At 35.2% G+C, this 19,904-nt stretch overlaps 1 protein-coding gene across 2 annotated transcripts in view; it reads left to right on the top strand.

Annotated features, from left to right (window-relative positions):
• LOC145204123 (peroxisomal bifunctional enzyme-like) overlaps nucleotides 1-19,438 on the top strand; it is a 35,373-nt gene extending 15,935 nt beyond the window's left edge. The window contains exons 8-16 of one of the 2 annotated variants that reach the window (XM_080076558.1): nucleotides 1,222-1,376; nucleotides 2,028-2,189; nucleotides 2,257-2,385; nucleotides 2,494-2,595; nucleotides 6,848-6,993; nucleotides 15,435-15,627; nucleotides 15,705-15,864; nucleotides 17,701-17,775; nucleotides 19,033-19,438. In XM_080076558.1, coding sequence (XP_079932684.1) covers nucleotides 1,222-1,376; nucleotides 2,028-2,189; nucleotides 2,257-2,385; nucleotides 2,494-2,595; nucleotides 6,848-6,993; nucleotides 15,435-15,627; nucleotides 15,705-15,864; nucleotides 17,701-17,775; nucleotides 19,033-19,037 — 1,127 coding nt within the window. In that variant the 3' untranslated portion in view covers nucleotides 19,038-19,438. Of the gene's footprint in view, nucleotides 1-1,221; nucleotides 1,377-2,027; nucleotides 2,190-2,256; nucleotides 2,386-2,493; nucleotides 2,596-6,847; nucleotides 6,994-7,320; nucleotides 8,347-15,434; nucleotides 15,628-15,704; nucleotides 15,865-17,700; nucleotides 17,776-19,032 lie in introns of those variants that run through there. The other variant, XM_080076559.1, reaches the window with a different exon arrangement.
• Nucleotides 19,439-19,904: the final 466 nt, after the last annotated feature.

The raw sequence follows: 19,904 nt of genomic DNA, 5'->3' as shown, positions 1-19,904 counted from the left end.
TAGGAAAATTTGTGTTTAAAAACTGGCCTTGTACGACAATATAACGGTTAAAGCATGAGATTAAATTGAAAATATTATTTCCGTTTTTTTACTGTTTTTGTAATTATATGGCAACAATGATTCAAAAAGAACATGCACAAAACTTTTTTAAAGTTGGGTTAATGTTTTCTAATAATTTGTCCTTAAGAATCTAAAAATAATCACAACATTTGTTTTCCGTAAATCCAAACGAACACAAGTGTTGGGATCCACTCGTGTTAACAAAATAATCATATTTATAGATCAAATGATGTGAAATTGGTAAATAGAATATAGAAAATATAAAATGGAAGTATATCAGAAAGGCACCTTTCTAGTTTGTGTGGGTTTCTTGTTTTTTATTAAATATTTTAGCCTGATTGACCCAGTGGTTACCTTTACAGACCATAATATGTGGACAGTCAATCAGACAGAAGTCTCAAGAGAGTATAGATGTCAGGTTAAACATTGCTGATTAACACAACGGTAAAAAAATGTAGATGTTTTCCCAAAACCGTAATAACTGGTCATTACATATAGATTTTTTATTTTAGACAAAATAATCCCACATACAATATACTCAAGTTATATAAATTGCTTTATATTTAAACACAAAAGACTGCATGCTACTGAAAATCATGTTAAAAGGCCACTAAACAGTCGCTTGGCTGCTGCACCACAATAAGCTACTATAAGTCAACGGTGTATGTTTAGCCAAACAATGTTGATTGAAGAACAGTTTGTTATATATACACTTTCTGCAAAATATCTTGTGTCTGCAATACTGTCTGGGTTTTCTTGGATAAGTTTTGAAACTGGCCTTGGATTAAGCTTGGGTTGATACTTCCTACTAATTTGATCCTATAAATCTAAAACTAATCACACTATTTTACCTAGCCGATTCACGCAACCAAGTGTGTGAGGTTAATGCTTGCAAAAACAATCATGATAGTAGGTCAAATGGTGTGTATAGTAAGTTGGTAAATAGGATGTGGAATACAACAAAATGGAAGTACATGAGGTAGTCCCCCTTTTAGTTAAATAGTAACTTTTTGTAGCAAAAACAAACTGCTAGGTCTGAATCTAGTAAAAAAATACCGTGTTATTTCATCAATGAATTATTTTTGCCATACAAAACTATGCTTCTTGATAAATTGCTGGACAAGCACTGTATGCATACTCATCTAAATACTTGTGATATAGGATTTTGTGTTTATGCTATGAAACAAAATAAATATGCTTTGGATCAAGGGATAAACTATATCCGAAAGGTCTTGGGTAAAGAAAAATCAAATGATAACAAAATGGACTTTTTAAGTTCACTTCTTGTACCAGTCAACCTGTACAGTGGTTTGCAAGTATGTATGTTTAAGTTTCAAAGCTTTAATTAAACAAATGGTTGATTCCTAGTATGATCATTAACAATCCCATCAACCCATTCTTTCATTAATATTATTTCCTGAATCAAGTTTACTACATGTGATTGTTGCATGTTGATTTCTTTGGTTAGTCCTGAATGATAGTAGAAAAGGTGTATCTTAAAACATGCCAATATTGTCAATTTTGTTTGACCTTATAACCCAAACAGTTTCTCTGCTAGACATTAGATACTTATTATCTTAACTCTTTTGCTTGCCTACCACATAAATTAGTTAAAATTTATTGTAATGCGTTTCATACTTACCACCCACTTTAGTACCAGATGTCAAAAAACAGTACACTGCAAAATACAATTTTGTTTTGACCAAAGCATAATGAATTGCCACTGTTAATGTTAAAAGTTTAAACTGCCTTTTGTCTGCTTGGTTGCATGACTAAAGTTGGAACAGCAGTTGTTTACTGCATGTCAACCTATAAATATTATTTCAAAAATAATGGAACCAAAAACTGCCTACACAATTATGTCAAAAATACATTACCGCAGGGTGTAATATAATTGGATAACAAGGGGCATATTATTTGACATCTGTTTACAACTAAACTGAACTGTAGAAATATACATTTACCAGGATGTTGACTTGGTTATTGAGTGTGTTTACGAGTCCATGGAACTAAAAAAGAAAATTTTGAGAAGACTTGATGCTGTTTGTAAACCATCAACAATTCTTGCCACAAACACCAGCACACTTGACATTGATCAGTTGGCACATGCCACTAGTCGACCTGAAAAGGTAGACCATATCTTGTGAGATTTATAAACAATTATGTTTGTAACAGATTAATATTAATATATTTCAGGTTGTTGGTATGCATTTTTTTGCACCTGCACATTTAATGTCTCTGCTAGAAAATATCTATGGCAAAATGACTTCACCTGAAATTCTGTCTACTGTCATGCATGTGGGAAAAGCAATAGGAAAAAATTCGGTAATGTATGTTTAATAGGGAGTATTTTTGCATGTTGTTTGACTTAAAATGAAGACAGATGATTTAAAATCTTATTGTGAATCATATTTCCAACTTGATCCCTATTAGGTTTTAGTGGGAAATTGTCATGGTTTTGTGGGCAACAGAATGTATGCAACTTATGTAGCTGAAAGCGATTTTATGTTGGAGGAAGGAGCCTCTCCTCAGGAGGTAAATTTTAAATTTTTATTGGGATATTCCAGGGGTGGGCAAACTACGGCCGACGGGCCACATGCGTCCCACCAAAGGAGTTCATGCGGCCCACCAAATGTTAGTAAATTTGACAGAGAAAGTTACCGAGCAACGCTAAATAGAGCATCGGCATAGAGTTTTTAAAGATACCAGAGTTCCGCTTGACGATACCTACGCCATGTGCAGTATCTGTACCCATACCATACCTTGGGACTAAACACAGATACTTTTAGCCTGTTGTTTCTGCCACGTTTTTTGCAAATAGTCACTTGAAACAATTTCTTCGCTCAGTTTCGGACGGTTCCTGTAGGTTTTGAAGTACGCTCTAGGAACGTATGTACATACTGAATTAATGATTTGCTGAATCAACAATTTTAACGATGATTTAGTTTTTGTGTAAGTTGTTACCGGGGGGAATAAAAGTAAAAGCGTTTCACGTTTTTAAATCCACTGTTGATGCCAAAACTTTGGTTACTTTAGATCAAGTTAAGGTCATAGCGGTACTTTGCAAACAGACATTAATCGTGGCTGTGGAATCGTTATCACAGACCCGCACAACACCTAAAGATGGATACCAAAGCAACTTGCACTGTTTAATGTTGGGGCAAGGAAATCATTAACAAAAAACATCGTGCAGCCTTCGTTGCAACAAATACCAGTTTATTTTGAAACAATTACAATTGTTACGTTTCAACCAATGTTTCTTTGACCAATAAAGTGACAACAAACGTTAATTATGGGTCCCCTTCCCTGAAGGGGACACATATTGATTTTACTCAAATTGTTTTTGTTTTTTTTCTTTGTTTTTCTTCTCCCCAAAGTTTGTCCGACTCGTTTTTCCATCAAATGTTTGATGGATTTGGATGAAATTTGCACAGATGGTAGATATAGTTATGTAGATGTGCATCCCACTTTGTTTTTGTTGATAACCCCAGTATTTACCCTGCTAGCCCCCTAAAATGGGTTATTTTCTTCTCAAAGTTTGTCCGACTCATTTTTCCATCAAATGTTAGATGGATTTGGCTAAAATTTACACAGATGGTAGATACAGTTATGTAGATGTGCATCCCACTTTGTTTTTGTTGATAACCCCAGTATTTACCCCGCTAGCCCCCTAAAATGGCTATTTTCCCCCGAAGTTTGTCTGACTCGTTTTTGCATCAAATGTTTGATGGATTTGGCTGAAATTTACACAGATGGTAGATATAGTTATGTAGATGTGCATACCACTTTGTTTTTGTTAATAACCCCAGTATTTACCCCGTTAGCCTCCTAAAATGGGTGTTTGTTACCCGAAGTTTGTCCGACTCGTTTTTCTATCAAATGTTTGATGGATTTGGCTGAAATTTACACAGATGGTAGATATATTCATGTAGATGTGCATACCACTTTGTTTTTGTTGATAACCCCAGTATTTACCCTGTTAGCCCCCTAAAATTGCTGAGTTTTTAAACAGTGTCAGAATTGGCTGAAATTTGGATAGCTTGTAGAGTATGCCATTTATAGGTGTCGATTTTATGTTTAACCCTGTAGTCCTAACATTTACCCCACAAGCCCCTAAAGTGTAAAACGTATTTGTGTGTTACTGGGCACCACAAACGAAAGATTTCTGTGGCGCAATAGTGTTACAAGGACAACCAGTTGTATGTTGCTCGTTGGTGGGTTGCTTGGTGGACGTTTTTGTGCCATGACAGTTAGGGGGTTGTCAACAACCCTATGACATAAGAAACATTACCGGTTGTTGCTCAAAACACCTCTAGTGGTCGAAATTTTAAACATTGGCGGATTGGTCTGAAATTTTGCAGTACTATTGATTGAGTCATTGAGGTTTCATATTTTTTTAGTTTGTGTGTCGGACCCCATTAGTTACCCTACTAGCCCCCTAAAATGGGTCAGTTTTTTAAAACGTTAAATAGGACATACTTCAAACGATATCTGGGGTGAATCTAGTTTTATAGTTTGTATTCCACATGGTATTATTATTTAAGCCCAGTGCCGATCACTGTGTTTTACCTTACAACACCTGACTTTCTCATGGTTATCTCTTGAATTGCATTATTTTCAACTTTGTGTGCGGACCCATGAGTTTCTGCCTGCAGAAATGACTAAGGTTATAAAAGATGATGGCTAGTATGGGACCCAATACAAAATAAGCATAGAAAATATATTAATGTTTTAAAATAGGTTATAGTGTAAATGCAACAACAAAATGTGCTAAGCCGCCCTTCTAGTATTTTGACTTATAATACTATGCGACCCCATAAAATTGAGAACATTTGAATGCGGCCCTTGCATTGAAAAGTTTGCCCACCCCCAGGATATTCCCTGAAAGTAGCACAAATTGCTTTAACCCAAGTTTATTATGGGTTCCCTTCCCGAAGGGGGCACATATTGTTTTTTCTTTTTTTGTCTAATGCTCGTTTGTTATACGCATTTGGTCAAGAAAGAGTGCTTCAAATTTTTAAATTTACACAGATGTTAGTTATTTATCCATATTTGATCCTCCTGAAGTTTGATCCCGAATGACCCAAGGGTTCACCAACAGGCCCCCAAAACGTATTTTTTTTTAAATGGCTGTGCTGACCAAAGTACATGATCAAGGAGTTTCATGCTTTGTTGTTTGGTGCAATGTAAGGTATTCTAAACAATTTTGTACCCTTTCAAATGATTTACCCATTTTGACACCTTTAACCCTAAAGTATTCGTTTCTGTCTAACGCTGGTTTGTTAAACGCGTTTGGTCAAGAAAGAGTGGTCAAATTTATTAAAATTTACACAGTTGTTAGTTATTTATCCATATTTGATCCTCCTGAAGTTTGATCCCGAATGACCCAAGGGTTCACCCACAGGCCCCCAAAACATAATTTTTTTATGCGGCTACACTGACCAAACTACATGATCTAAGAGTTTCGTGCTTTGTTAGTTGATGCAATGTCAGATATTCTAAATATTTTTCAAACAGTTGATTGGATTAACCCATTTTGCACCCCTTTAACCCCGAAATAAGTGGTTTTAGTTTTTCCAGTCCCTTAGGTCAGAAATGCAAGCCCGTGATATGTACTAAAAGGTAAAATTGTAAGAAAAAAATTGTTTACATGGGTTACTCATTTGATCTTCAAAATTTTGGCTCTATGGCCAAATGGCTACCATTACAGCCCATAATATGTGCACACTGGAAAACTCAAGGGAGTAATTCACTGGTTTACAAGAGCGGCAATTTAGAGCATAGCGGGCGATCGATGCTTGACACGCGGACAGGTGTTTTACGGGGCAGTCTTTTTGACGATTAGATCAGCGCAGTATTTGGTACATTTCAGACAAACGTTGTTGATTAACATGACGGTAAAAAACTACATGTTTTCCAAATATGCAATAAAAAGTCATTAAACAGTCATTGACAAGTTGGCCGCCTTATGACGACTAAAGGTCAACTTGTAGGAAACACAGTTGAGAATGATTTTTGTCACAACATAGCTTCTTTAATTTTAACACATATACTCCAGAAACAATATGTAAGTAAAATATAGATTTGGAGAAACGTTATTGTTAATCACTAAGGTATTAAAACCGTGTCAAAACTGCATGCTATTAAAACCGTGTCAAAAGATCTTTAAATGGTCGTTCGGCGACTACACCGCAATAGGCTACTGAAGAACTATTATATGACAATGATGATGCAAAAAGAATATAGACAAAACTTTTTTAAAGTTGGGTTAATGCTTTCTAATAATTTGTCCTTGAGAATCTAAAAATAACCGCAACATTTGTTTTCCGTAAATCGGCACACACACATGTGTGGGGACCCATTCGTTTTTTTTTTGCAAAAACAATTATATATGTGGATAAAATGATGTGTATAGTAAATTGGTAAATATTATATGGAATATATAAAATGGAAATATATCAAAAAGCCACCATTCTAGTTTTTGTTATTTCTAATGAATTTTTGTCCCCGCTGTTTAGTCAAGAAAGAGTAATTTAAAGTTTTTGTGTTTTACTCTCATGATAGTAAGTTATCCAAAGTTTGATAAGTGGTTGATCCACAGGCTCTCTAAATGTAAAAAAAATGTGCCACATGCAGCGCCACGAGAGTAATTGGAAAATTATGACTAAAAATATCCGCTGTCGGCATGTAAGGTATATGTATGAATAATCTTTACTAAGGCAGTATTTAGGAATGCAAATAGCAGAAAAATGTTTGATATTGGTTGGAATAACTCTTTGTTTACTAGATTGACACAGTCTTATGTAAATATGGATTTCCGATGGGCAGATATCAAGTTAGTGATTTGTCAGGAAATGATGTTGGTTACAAAATAAAAGAAAGTAAAGGGCTCACAAAAAAACAACAGCCTCCGGGAACTTCTGAAACAATTAGGTAAATCTGCTTTCCCAAGATGTTTAATTGAAAATACCTTGGATGTAAAATTGTGAGTAGTTTATTTAAAATAGAGATAATGGTTAACCTGTGGTATTAAAAACATTTTTACATTAGTGATGACAAATTATCATTGCTCAACAAAAAGCTTTACTTGTAAATGGTTAACTGGCAGCCTTTAAACAGAACATGAGGTTATTATGGGTCCCCTTCCCATATTTTTTCTTTCTAACGCTGGTTTGTAATGCTTGTTTGGTCAAGAAAGAGTGCTTTAAATTTATTCAAATTTGGACAGATGTTAATAACCCAAATTGATCCTCCTTTAAGGCCTGTTCACACCGGACGTCGCATAGTGAAGTTGAGCGAACTATTCGCTACAATGGATTTCCATGGGACTGTTCAAAACGGACGCAGCCTTCGTGAAGGTTCCTGTTCAGTTGTAAATTTTTGCCTGAAACTTTGCCGAAAACTGTACAGTAGGCTGGGTGATGGTTTAAAAGTAACAACATTTTGTTTATCAGTAAAAAAGAACAGTTGGCTGTTTAAAAAAATGTAAGACTAGTAGGTTATTTTTTTAATGGATAAAAATCCTGCTTGATGCAAGTGTTTTCAAACAATTTAAATAATAAACGTATAGTCACTATACTGAACTGAGATGTGTATGTGAGACCTGCAGTTAACAGAAAAGTTGTGTGTGATAAATAGTCATGAAAACTTATGTTTTGTGTACCAGGTACAATGAAGACATCTATTTGTAATATAAGCCAGGTATTTTGTCAATACAAACCATTTTTTAATTAGGAAAAACTAGTTTTAATGTGTGTAAATTAAGCTGTAATTTTCTGGTTCCGGATGACCACGGATTCCTATGTCTGGCTAGATTTGATTTACCAATACCATATGCAGGTTTGTATTGTGTAGTAACATGTTTAAATTATATCAGCATAACTTTTGTAATGTTTTAAAATATTGGCATTAGTTTACTTTTTGCCTTTTTATTCACATGTTATATCTCTCAAATAAACTTTTTGACCTAGTTTGTATGTTATGTGCAGTAGAAGAAAATACTATATAAAAAGTTGTTTTGTTATGTATAAATACTATACCACTATAATCTGTTACACTTAAATATTCTTCAAAACTAGAGTGTTGTTATTTAGATGTAACTCAAGATCCTGATGAAATGTCATTTCTTGAACAAGGATGGTGGAATTAAGCTCACATCAAGGCCCATGTTGTGAAGTGTACTGGTTTTAAATTAAAACATCAGAACACTACTATGCCAATAAAAAACAAAAAAATATGCAGTATTTCTAATGGTTTGTTGTTCGTTTTGATCCCAATAAAATGTTTCTGGCTATGGCATTTTGTTTCCATGTGGTAAATGTAAAGTTACCATAAAGTTTTGCATAAAAAGGCAGGTATTCAATAGGAACAGGACAGAAATTCTACTTAAAAAACAGTACTTAGTTCTGGTAACATATATTTAATGACATATAGAATCGGGACATAGCAAGATGTACCAAAGAAAAAATCACCACAAAACGTTTTCCTCATGCATTTTGTGAATCAAATATTTTACTACTGTACAGTAAACATGTACATACGTACAGGGAAAATGACATCATAATGTCAATTAAATCAAAGTGTAGTGATTGACAAATAAACATTCAATGGCATGTATTCATTTGGCAAACTTTGTTTTGTGTATACGACTTTTCCTAAAGAAGTTCACCGTTCTCCCAACTTCGCTTTGCTACGCTACATTCGGTGTAAGTCTGACCCTCGAATGACCCAGCGGTTCACCCACAGGCCCCCAAAACTGAATTTTTTGAAAGCGACTGAAGTATAACTGACTAAAGTACGTTATCTAGGAGTTATATGCTTTGTTGGTTGGTGCAATGTAAGGTTTTCTGAAGAGTTTTGTAACTTTTAATAGGATCATCCATTTTCACCCCTTAAACCCCCAAATATTCATTTCTGTCTAACGCTGGTTTGTTATAGGCATTTGGCCAAGAAGAGTGCTTTCCTGAAGGGGACACGTATTGTTATTGTCTGTTTTTTCTTCTTCTTTTTACTGTCTAATGCTGGTTTGTAACACTTGTTTGGTTAAGAAAGAGTGCTTCAAGTTCATTTAAATTTACACAGATGTTAGTTATTTATCCATACTTGTTCCTCCTGAAGTTCAACCCTGAATGACCCAAGGGTTCACCCACAGGTCCCCCAAACGTACCATTTGTAAAATGACTGTACTGACCAAAGTACATGGTCTAGGAGTTTTATTCTTTGTTGGTTGGTGTAATGTAAGGTGTTCTGAATAATTATCTAACTTTTAATTGGATTCACCCATTTTTAATCCCGAAATAATTGTTTGCACATATTGATTTTACTCAAATTGTGTTTTTTTTTCTTTCATTTTTCTTCTCCCCAAAGTTTGTCCGACTCGTTTTTCCATCAAATGTTTGATGGATTTGGGTGAAATTTACACAGATGGTAGATATAGTTATGTAGATGTGCATCCCACTTTGTTTTTGTTGATAACCCCAGTATTTACCCTGCTAGCCCCCTAAAATGGGTTATTTTCTTCCCAAAGTTTGTCCGACTCGTTTTTCTATCAAATGTTAGGTGGATTTGGATGAAATTTACACAGATGGTAGATATAGTTAATGTAGATGTGCATCCCACTTTGTTTTTGTTGATAACCCCAGTATTTACCCCGATAGCCCCCTAAAATGGGTTATTTTCTTCCCAAAGTTTGTCCGACTCGTTTTTCCATCAAATGTTTGATGGATGTGGCTGAAACTTATACAGATGGTAGATAAAGTTATGTAGATGTGCATCCCACTTTGATTGTCCAAATAACCCTAGCATTTACCCTGCTAGCCCCCTAAAATTGGTGAGTTTGTAAACAGTGTCAGAATTGGCTGAAATTTGGATAGCTTGTAGAGTATGCCATTTATAGATGTCGATTGGTGTGTTCAACCCTGTAGCCCCAATATTTACCCCACAAGCCCCAAAAGTGTAAAACGTATTTGTATGTTACTGGGCACCACAAACAAAAGATTTCTGTTGCTCAATAGTGTTACAAGGGTTTTTTAAACAGTGTCGGGATTGGATAAAATTTGGGTAGTATGTGGACTATGCTATTTGTAGGTTTCAATTGATGTGTTTTACCTTGCAGCCCCAACATTTACTTAACTAGCCCCCTAAAATAAATGAACTTTTAAAAAACGTCCTAATTATATGAAATTTGCAAAGTTTATTAAACATACTAAGTCCTCAAATGTTATGTTTTGCCCTGTAGCACCACAACTTAACCAACTAATCTCTAAAATGTGTAACCCTTTTCACAATGTTCGAATTGAATGAAAATTGGACAGCTTGTAGAATTTGCTATTCATTTTTTGTTTTACCCCATTATGCCACTACTCCTTCATTTCTTTGAAAAAGAACGTTAAATAGGACATACTTCAAACAATACCTGGGGTGAATCTAAATTTATATAGTTTGTACTCTACATAGAATATGTGCTAAGCCCCCCTTCTAGTTTTTTTTGCAAGGGCAATATGTGCTAAGCCACCCTTCTAGTTTTTTTTCAAGTCCTTAAGGTCAGAAATGCAAGCCCGTTATATGTGCTAAAACTTAAAATGTTCGCAGTGAGTTACTCATTTAGGATTCAAAATTTTGGCTTAATAGCCAATTAGTTACTGTTACAACCCATAATATGTGTACACTGGAAAGGGAGTAATTCACTGGTTTACAATTACGTCGATTTAATGCATAGAAGGAGATCGCTGCTTGACGCATGGCAGAGCGTTTTATGTGGCAGTCTTTTTGATGATTATTTCAGTGCAGTAATGCTATGTGGTTTTATTATGGGTCCCCTTCCCTGAAGGGGACACATATTGTTTTTGTCCGTATTTTTTTTTTCTTTTTTTCTTTTTTCTTTTTTCTTTTTTTCTTTTTTTCTTTTTTCTTTTTTCTGTCTAACGCTGGTTTGTGAGACGCATTTGGTCAAGAAAGAGTGCTTCAAATTTATTCAAATTTGGACATATGTTAGATATTAATCCAAACTTGGTCCACCTGAAGTTTGACCCCAAATTACCCAGCGGTTCACCCACAGGCCCCCGAAACGTAAAATTTTTAACGCTGGTTTGTAACGCTCGTTTAGTGAAGAAAGCGTGCTTCAAATTTATTGAAATTTGGACATATGTTAGATATTAATCCAAACTTGATCCACCAGAAGTTTGACCCCAAATTACCCAGCGGTTCACCCACAGGCCCCCGAAACGTAAAATTTTTAACGCTAGTTTGTAACGCTCGTTTAGTAAAGAAAGAGTGCTTCAAATTTATTGAAATTTGGACATATGTTAGATATAAATCTGAACTTGGTCCACCTGAAGTTTGACCCCGAATGACCCAGCGACACACTCACAGGCCCCCGAAACGTAAATGTGTCTAACGCTCATTTGGTCAAGAAAGACACTGTAGGCAGAAGTCCCAAGAGCGTACGTTTACGAATAATAGGGCAGAGCGGGAGGGCTCAGCTTGACGTTGGACAGACGTTTTACGAGACGTCGTTTCGGTGATTAGAAATCAGCTGTTTTGCACAGCAATGCTATTTCGTTTTATTAAGTTATCACTCACATTTTCAGTTTTGGCAAAGGTTTCACACATATGACGCGATTTAAACCTAATAAGCGTGCTTCGGTTTCGTATATGTCAAGCAAAACTTTGTTAAACAAACTAAATATGAAAAAATAAACTTGACTTTTTTGCAAGATAAAAGTTTTTTTTAAATGCTCAGTATCATGTTGGCCGCTGCATGACCACGGGTTACTTAAGGTCAATTAGTAGGTATTACTAACACAGTTCAGAACTTTCTTTCGCCATAACGTAGCGTTTTTTTTTGAATCAAATACTCAAGGCATGTATATATTAGGTCAAACGGTGTTGTTGAACACCAAGGACGGCGTGCTATTGAAAACGGTGTCAAAAGGTCAAACAGTCGTTTGGTGTGTACACCCTAAAGGTTACTACAGGTCAATGGTACTCGTTTGCGAAACAAAGTTAAATGAAAAACTCGTTTTGCGAAACAAAGTTAAATGAAAAGTTATGTATACACTTGCAGCAAATCGCTTTTTAATTGTCTGTAACACAACTGTTACAGCTTTCTAGAAAAAAATTGTGTTTAAAACCCGACCTTGGACGACAATATCTGGGTCAAAGCAAGAGATTAAATTGAAAGTATTTGTTTCGTTCTTTTTTATTGTTTTTGTAATTATACGACAATAATAGTGCAAAAAAATACAAACAAAATGTTTTTATTGTTGGGTTAATGCTTTCTAAAAATTTGTTCTTAAGAATTAAAAAATCACCGCAACATTTGTTTACCGTAAATCCGCAAAAACACGCATGTGGGGACCCATTAGTTTTTGTTTACAAAAACAACCATATGTGTAGATCAAATGATATGTATAGTAAATTGGAAAATATCGTATAGAATATATAAAATGGAAGTATATCAGAAAGCCACCATTCTAGTTAAATTAGCATGCATAATTTTAGTTTTAGCAAAGGTTTTTCTTTGTCTCTAAAGTGATTAAAATGATACTTCAGTTTTGTACATTTCAGGCAAACGTTATTGATTAACATGAAGGTAAAAAAACTAGATGTTTTCCAACTTGTAGGTAACACAGAACACAGTTGAAAATGATTTTATTATCACAACTTATCACTTTTTAATATAAACTCCAAAAACAATATGTAAGTTAAACATACATTGGGAGGAATGTTATTGATAATCACCAAGGACTTGGTGCTATTGAAAACCATGTCAAAAAACCTTTAAACGGTCGTTCCGCGACCACACTGCCATAGGCTACTGAAGAACATTTTGTTGTCAATAGCTTTGCTGCAAAATATCTTCCCAATTTGCCAGTGTCTGTAATTTTGTCCAGGTTTTCTAGTGAAGTTTTAACTGTTTCAAAACTGGTCTTGCAGAGCTAAATCTAGTGATTAAATTCTCAGATTGAACGGAATTTTTAATGTTTATTTTTACTACTTTCATCAATATATGACAACATAATGCAAACAGGTTATGGATGAATCTTTCTGAAGTTTGGGTTGATACTTTCTACTAATTTGTCCTTCTAAAAAAGAATCTAAAAATAAAGTCTAAAAAAAAAACTTGAAAATCTTTATACCACGGCTAATTCACATAAACATGTGTGTGGGGACCCATTCGTTTTTGCTTGCAAAAACAATCATGTTTGTAGATCAAATGGTGTGTATAGTAAATTGATAAATAGGGTACACAATATATAAAATGGAAGTATATAGGAAAACCACGTTTCTCGTTTAAAGTTGGGTTGATGCTTTCTAATAATTATGGGTCCCCTTCCCTGATAACTATGGGTCCCCTTCACACATATTGTTTTTGTCTATATATTTTTTTCTTTTTTTCCCCGTCTAACGCAGATTTGTTCCCACGTTTTGGTCAAGAAACAATGGTTCAAACTTTTTAAAATTTACACACATTATGGATATTGGTCTAAAGATTGCAATGTGAATTTTGACCCCATTTGATTCCTTGGTTCACCCACAGCCCCCCAAAATGTGCAATTTTTAAAACGGCTATACTTGCTAAAGCAGATGATTCTGGAGTTTCATATTTTTTGTATTGGTACATTGCAGCATATTTTAAAGTATTTTGTAACTTGAAGTTGTATATAACCATTTTCACTCCTTTACCCCCAAATATTTGTTTGTTTGTTAGTTCACATGTTAATGAGGTCAGAAATACAAGACTTAACCTGCCCTGCTGAAATTTTAAACAGCTGTGGACAGGGTGCTCCTAGTTGGCTGTTAAAAATTTCAGTGCAATCGGCTCAGTAATTACTCTTACAGCCCCAAATATATTTTTACATGCTGTCTTTTGTCAAATTTGTGCTCGCTCAGTGCACAGCTGACCCAATGGGAGTGATTGACGATAGTGGCACATGAAAAATGCCTCTGCTTCACGCATGAACGCAGTCGTCACTTGACCATTTTCTCACTGGTTGGAATTAAGATGTTAGTTATATTGTGCTGTAAACGTTAATGTAGGTCAACTTATTCGTGTTTCGAAACGCAGAGCGACAGCGCAGCACGATTTGTTACACCTGTGTAACGTGACTTCTCAAACTGAAAGCGTTAATAAAACTGTTTCAGAACAGGTTTTGGACATAAAAAGCCCAGCTAAGCAATCTTATTGTTGGTATGTAGAAACTTAACGGTGCCAAGGAACGCTATGTGCAGATTGAAAATCCTAATTCAACAAACAAAGGGCAATTAAGGGAAAAAAATGTTAAAACTTTGTTAAAAGTTTAAATAGTTGGACTCATCCATTTTCCACCTCGTGAAAACAATGCGCAACTCCATGTCGTAAAAAAGCCCAATTGGGTGCGAAAAGCGCAAACCTGTCCTCTGATAAGCGAATATCTCGACCTCGCTCAAAACTGGACGTGCTATCAGGCAGTCTTTTTGTACTGTGCAATTAAGATATGTTTGTTGATCATTTAAAAACGTTAGTTATGCATTTGTTGTATCATGCAGTTTTGCGTCTTATGGCGGTTAACGACAGGCCCCTCCTGCCGCCATATCTTTATCTATCAACATTCGCATGCCGCGAGACAATGATCGCTGACGGAAATGAAACCGTAAAAAATCGACGCTAACCTCTGTTGTCTGGAGCTTTGCATTGACCCCAAATTCTTACCTACCATATGCATGCGCCATTCATCCTGTTGCGAATTCTAAATATATGTGTGTGGGGGGACCCATTGGTTTTTGCTTGCAAAAACAATTATGTTATAACAGGCCAGAAAAATATTGGTACCATACTGAATGTATCCATCAAATATATATCCCTTACAATTATGAATGGTGCATAAATATGGCACAGTATCTGTAAAATGGAATATATAGGAAAACCACTATTTCAGTTTAACAATCATTGTGCCCTATTTTTACCGTTACCAAATTGCATATGTGTGTGTATGTGGGGACCCATTAGATTATGCTTGCAGAAACAATTATGTTATAAAGTGACAGGAAAAAGATAGGGACCCAATGAAATGTAGGTGCCAAATATATATCGATTATAAATATAGTAACTGGTAAATATGATGTAGCATATATAAACTGGCAATATAAAGGAAAACCACTATTCTAGTTTGTCTTTAAGAATCTAAAAAAAATGGAAGATGTGTTTACTGTGACTAACTAATTTGCACAAACGCGTGTGTGGCGACCCATTCGATTTTGCTTGCAAAATCTATCATATGTATAGATTACAGAATATATAAAATGGAAATATATTAGAAAGCCACCTTTCTAGTTGTGTAATAAATATGGTCACATTTCAGAAATTTCATAAAACCTGTATGTACACTTTAAAGAAACCAAACGCGGTACTCATCATTGCCAGATTTGCTTGTTGAAGCTGGGCGATATGGATTTAAATCGAACTGGAAAGGATGGTATGATTATGATGCGAAAACAAAAATACCACAAACAAGTCCTTTTGTCACAAACTTGATCAATGAATACCGCAACAGAAATGGTTTTATCCCCAGAAAAATATCTGAACAGGTCATTTGGTTGCACTAGTTATGTATGGGCAGAAAGGTTTAAATATTCATTAGATTGAAAACAAAGACTTTTTGCAGGAAATTCTTGAAAGAATGTTATTTCCACTGATAAATGAGGGCTTTCACATATTGGAAGAGGGGATTGCATCAAGGCCATCTGATATTGATGTTGTTTGGTTAAATGGGTATGCATGGCCACGGCACACTGGTGGACCAATGTATTATGCACACACTGTTGGTATGTCAGTCGATTTACAAAGTTTGTGATAATATGGTAAAGAATTATGTACCTTTTTATTGGATTTACTCATTTTCAGTCTTCTTTAATGTAATTTTTTTCCATCTAGTAGTTTGCCAAGTTTTGGTTGGCCAAAACACAGATGGTAGATGTAGTTATGTAGATGTGCAATCTGCTTCATTCGTGTGATAACCCCAATATTTAGCCCCTATCCCCCTAAAAGGGGTAAGTTAATTAAACAGTGTCTGAATTGACTGAAATTTGGATAGCTTGTAGAATATGCTATTTGTAAGTGTGGCTTGTTGTGTTCAATCCTGTGGCCCCAGAGTTTGCCCCTCTGGCCCCCTAATATGGGTGCATTTTTGAAACAATGTTCAAATTAAATTAAATTTGGATAGCTTGTAGAATTTTCTATTTTTTGATGTAGATTGTTGTATTTTACTGTATTTTGCCACTATTTACTTCTTCTTGCCTTTAAAATAGAACATTAAATAGGACTAACTTTAAACAATGTCTGAATTGAATCAGATTTGTGTAGTTTGTACTTTTAACAGCAATATAATAATTTACTTTCACCCAGTACCGATCACTGTGTTACTTAACACCAAATTCTATGGTTATCTCTTGAAATGCATTATTTTCAACTTTGCATGTGTTGGGCAGGGTTGCTAGATAATGTCAACTGGATTTGAATAGTATTTGTGAAAATTGAAAAGTTTAGGACAAAAAAATACAAAAACGAAAGCATTTATTAGTCAGTAGGGTATCAACATCAAGGTGCTAACTGCCATTTTTGTGTGTTTACGTTACATACACTCTATTTAAAAAAAATACTGATGGGTCCTGGTTAAATGCACATGGTAAAATATTAATTTAATGGTAATGTAGAATTTGACTGTTGTCACGTAAAAACACAAGCTGACTAAGCCTGTTTAGCCCACGCTAGGCTAACTCAACCCAAGGTATCTAAGATGAGAATATAGTGCTATTTTAATTGCAAACTCTTACTACGACCTGTGTGCCCTTCGTGCATACGGTGTTAAGAGCTAAGCGGGCTGAGGCTTAAGGTGCAGAATCTTGCCTTAGAACTTAGATGGTCTGTAAATATTCCCTCTAACATCTTCTAGCCTAAGTTCAGATAAATCAAGTACAACGTTGCTGTCGATTACATAATCTTAGAAAACAATAGGTGTTACATAACAAGTAATATTTTCACTGGTATTTTCAAATACATTGATGAATGCACATTAAATGCTCATTGGTGTTTAGCTTCTTAAAAACTGATAGTGGATATCAACTAGTACACTAAATTTACTTTCAAATAACATGTCAATACGAAACCATTTAGTTTTTCACTAAGACTGCAATAACTAAGTTATACCCAAAACTGCAAACACAATTAATTAGGTCGTCTTTAATAGCCCAATGGGTTCGACATGTTTTGTTTTGCAACCTTCAAAATCTAGGAAGTGGACAAAAATGATTCAATCCACAAAATTAGGACAAAATCTAAATGTCCCAATGATTCTGGTCGGACACAGCATGTGAAATTGCACCAATTTATTGTTCTTTGTCCGAAATTTAGGCCACCTGGTAACCCTGGTGTGGGGACCCATGAGTTTCTGCGTGCAGAAACAACAAAGGTTATGAAAGATGGCAGCTTATATGGGACCTATTATAAATTAAGTGTAGGGAATATATTAACATTTCAAAATAGGTTGAGTGTATATGCAATGGCAAAATGTGGTAAACCACTCTTCTAGTTTAGTCACATTTGTGTTTTAAAGTGAACACAATGGGATAATAGTACTGTGTAAATGTGTTCATTTTGTTTAGGCTTGCCACATGTACTTGATGTACTACAAAAGCATTGGAAAATGACTGGCTCAACTCAACCACACTGGAAGCCAAGTGAGTTGCTCTTATTTCTGGTGAAAAATTTTAACAATCCACCACCAAGGGACTGGCTATCATTAGCCAATGCCGCTTCCAGCATAAATCATCCTATGCTGTAATTATTGTGTTTATAATCCAAGCGTTACATTTTTCACATAATTTTCAAAATTGCATTTAGCTTGTAATGTATGTAACACATTATTTTTTTAAGATTTAGTGACAAGCTACATTACAATTTTAGATATGGTGTAGCTGGTCACTATATGGATGAAATTAATTTTCACCTTTTTGGACCAGTAAATACCTTTTTTGCTTAAACGTGTTTTAAAAGTTGTAATTGAATACCATGCCAAGACATACTTCGTTTTGAGTGTATACTGAAAATTTTGTTTATGTTTTGCGACTGATAACAAAATGTGGGTTTGCAGGATAATTAAGCTCAAACCTCACTTTAATTTTGTGTGTTTTGTTTCATTACTGCAGCCTCACTCATTAAATTAAGATTGCAAAATCAGTCTCTTGAACATTTTCGGTTTTCACCTGCAAATTGTGCTATATTTTTTTGTTAGAAAATAAAGCAATTAATCCGTATTACAAAAGTTTAAATACAGTTACACTAATATTGCAGTGGTCGAACAGGACTCTAAAATACATAACCTGTTTAAGAATTTTGAAAATGTTGAGGGCTATTGGGGTCAGTTGGGTGTTTGTAATAACTTTATAATCGAGTCTCAGATACCTCTTTTGGGCTAATATTCTAACATTATTTGGCGTCGGTACTAAACCCAGCATGTTAGAATAGCCTAAAAATCGTATCTAAGAATTATGAAGCTATTTTAATTACCAAGCCTCACCCGGAGGGAAAAGGTGCACCGTTCGCATATTTCCAAAATGTTTCCGAATTCGAACAACAGGGTTTTTTCAGCCAATCACAACAGCGGAAATCTGCGGGTTGTCGTTACGTCACGTCTAGGTTGCGAAGTGGTGACTTTAACTTCACTATTGTCAACGATTTAAAGTTTTTTGTTAGTTTTGATTTGAAAATACGTTTTGCGGGTCAGAACAAGATAGACTGATGCATTTGGGATGTTTGAACTGAAGGTAATGCTCGTTAGGTTATAAATAACAGTAAGTTATAATTTTATTGAGTGAAAAATGGTTTCTGTGCAATATATGCTTTATGCATGGTAAATTATACACTCATAATTAGTAGTAAGTCTGAAATAGCTTTCATGCAAAATATTTTCTCATAATTGGTATGTGTTTGTTTAGGATAGCAACACATCCCTTTCAATCAATCAATGTCGATTTTTTTACTATGCATATATGATGAGTACTACACAGCAAACAAGTTTGGATGGTATAATAAAAGCGTATTATGGCTCATTGTCTCTGTTGCAAGCACCTATGATCAACGCAATTTATCACATTATGCATGCCATACCTTGGGATCAACAAACTGTTCCTAACTAACAGAGATGAATGGTTTTCTTATAGTTGTACACATTGCAGTTCTAACTTAAATGTACACTAGGGACACCATTTCCATAGTTGTTCCAAACAACTCCCAGTATTTTCAGATTTGAATGTTGTTCCGACCACCAATGTGTATGCTGTTTTTATTGTGAATGCTGTTAATTTTGTCGTAAGTTTATAATAAAACAGAAGAGATCTTGAATGACAAAATGAAGTACCGTAATTTTCCATGCATAATGCGCCCCCGTGCATAATACGCACCCTAAAAATGGCATGTTGATGCTGGAAAAAAGCCTGTAGGCCTACCCATGTATAATACGCACCCAAACTTTGACTCTTACTTAAGTCCATGAACGTAAAATTATTTCAGAAAAAATAGCATCTTTGGGAACAACCAGATGTTATTCTGCCGGTCAGTATCACTGCGCATGCGCTAGCAAACTCGATAGCGAAGAAATGTTTCGGATTTGTGTGTGGTACATTGTGACAGCAAACGAGCAGGTGATCGAGCAAGCGTCTGATTACTAGAGCATTGTGTTCGTATGGAGCGTGTTTGAAGTGAACAGCAGCGATCTTGATGAAACTGCTAATTAAACTGTGAATTGAAACTAATAGGTAGAGAACTGAACCCTCGCTGACGTGTCTTGCGCATCGGATCCTAATTTCCG

Source organism: Phallusia mammillata, chromosome 8 (genome assembly GCF_965637545.1).
Source record: "Phallusia mammillata chromosome 8, kaPhaMamm4.hap1.1, whole genome shotgun sequence".
NCBI lineage: Eukaryota > Metazoa > Chordata > Ascidiacea > Phlebobranchia > Ascidiidae > Phallusia > Phallusia mammillata.
The sequence above is the reverse complement of the archived record's forward strand: the minus strand, read 5'-3'. Positions and strand labels throughout refer to the sequence as shown.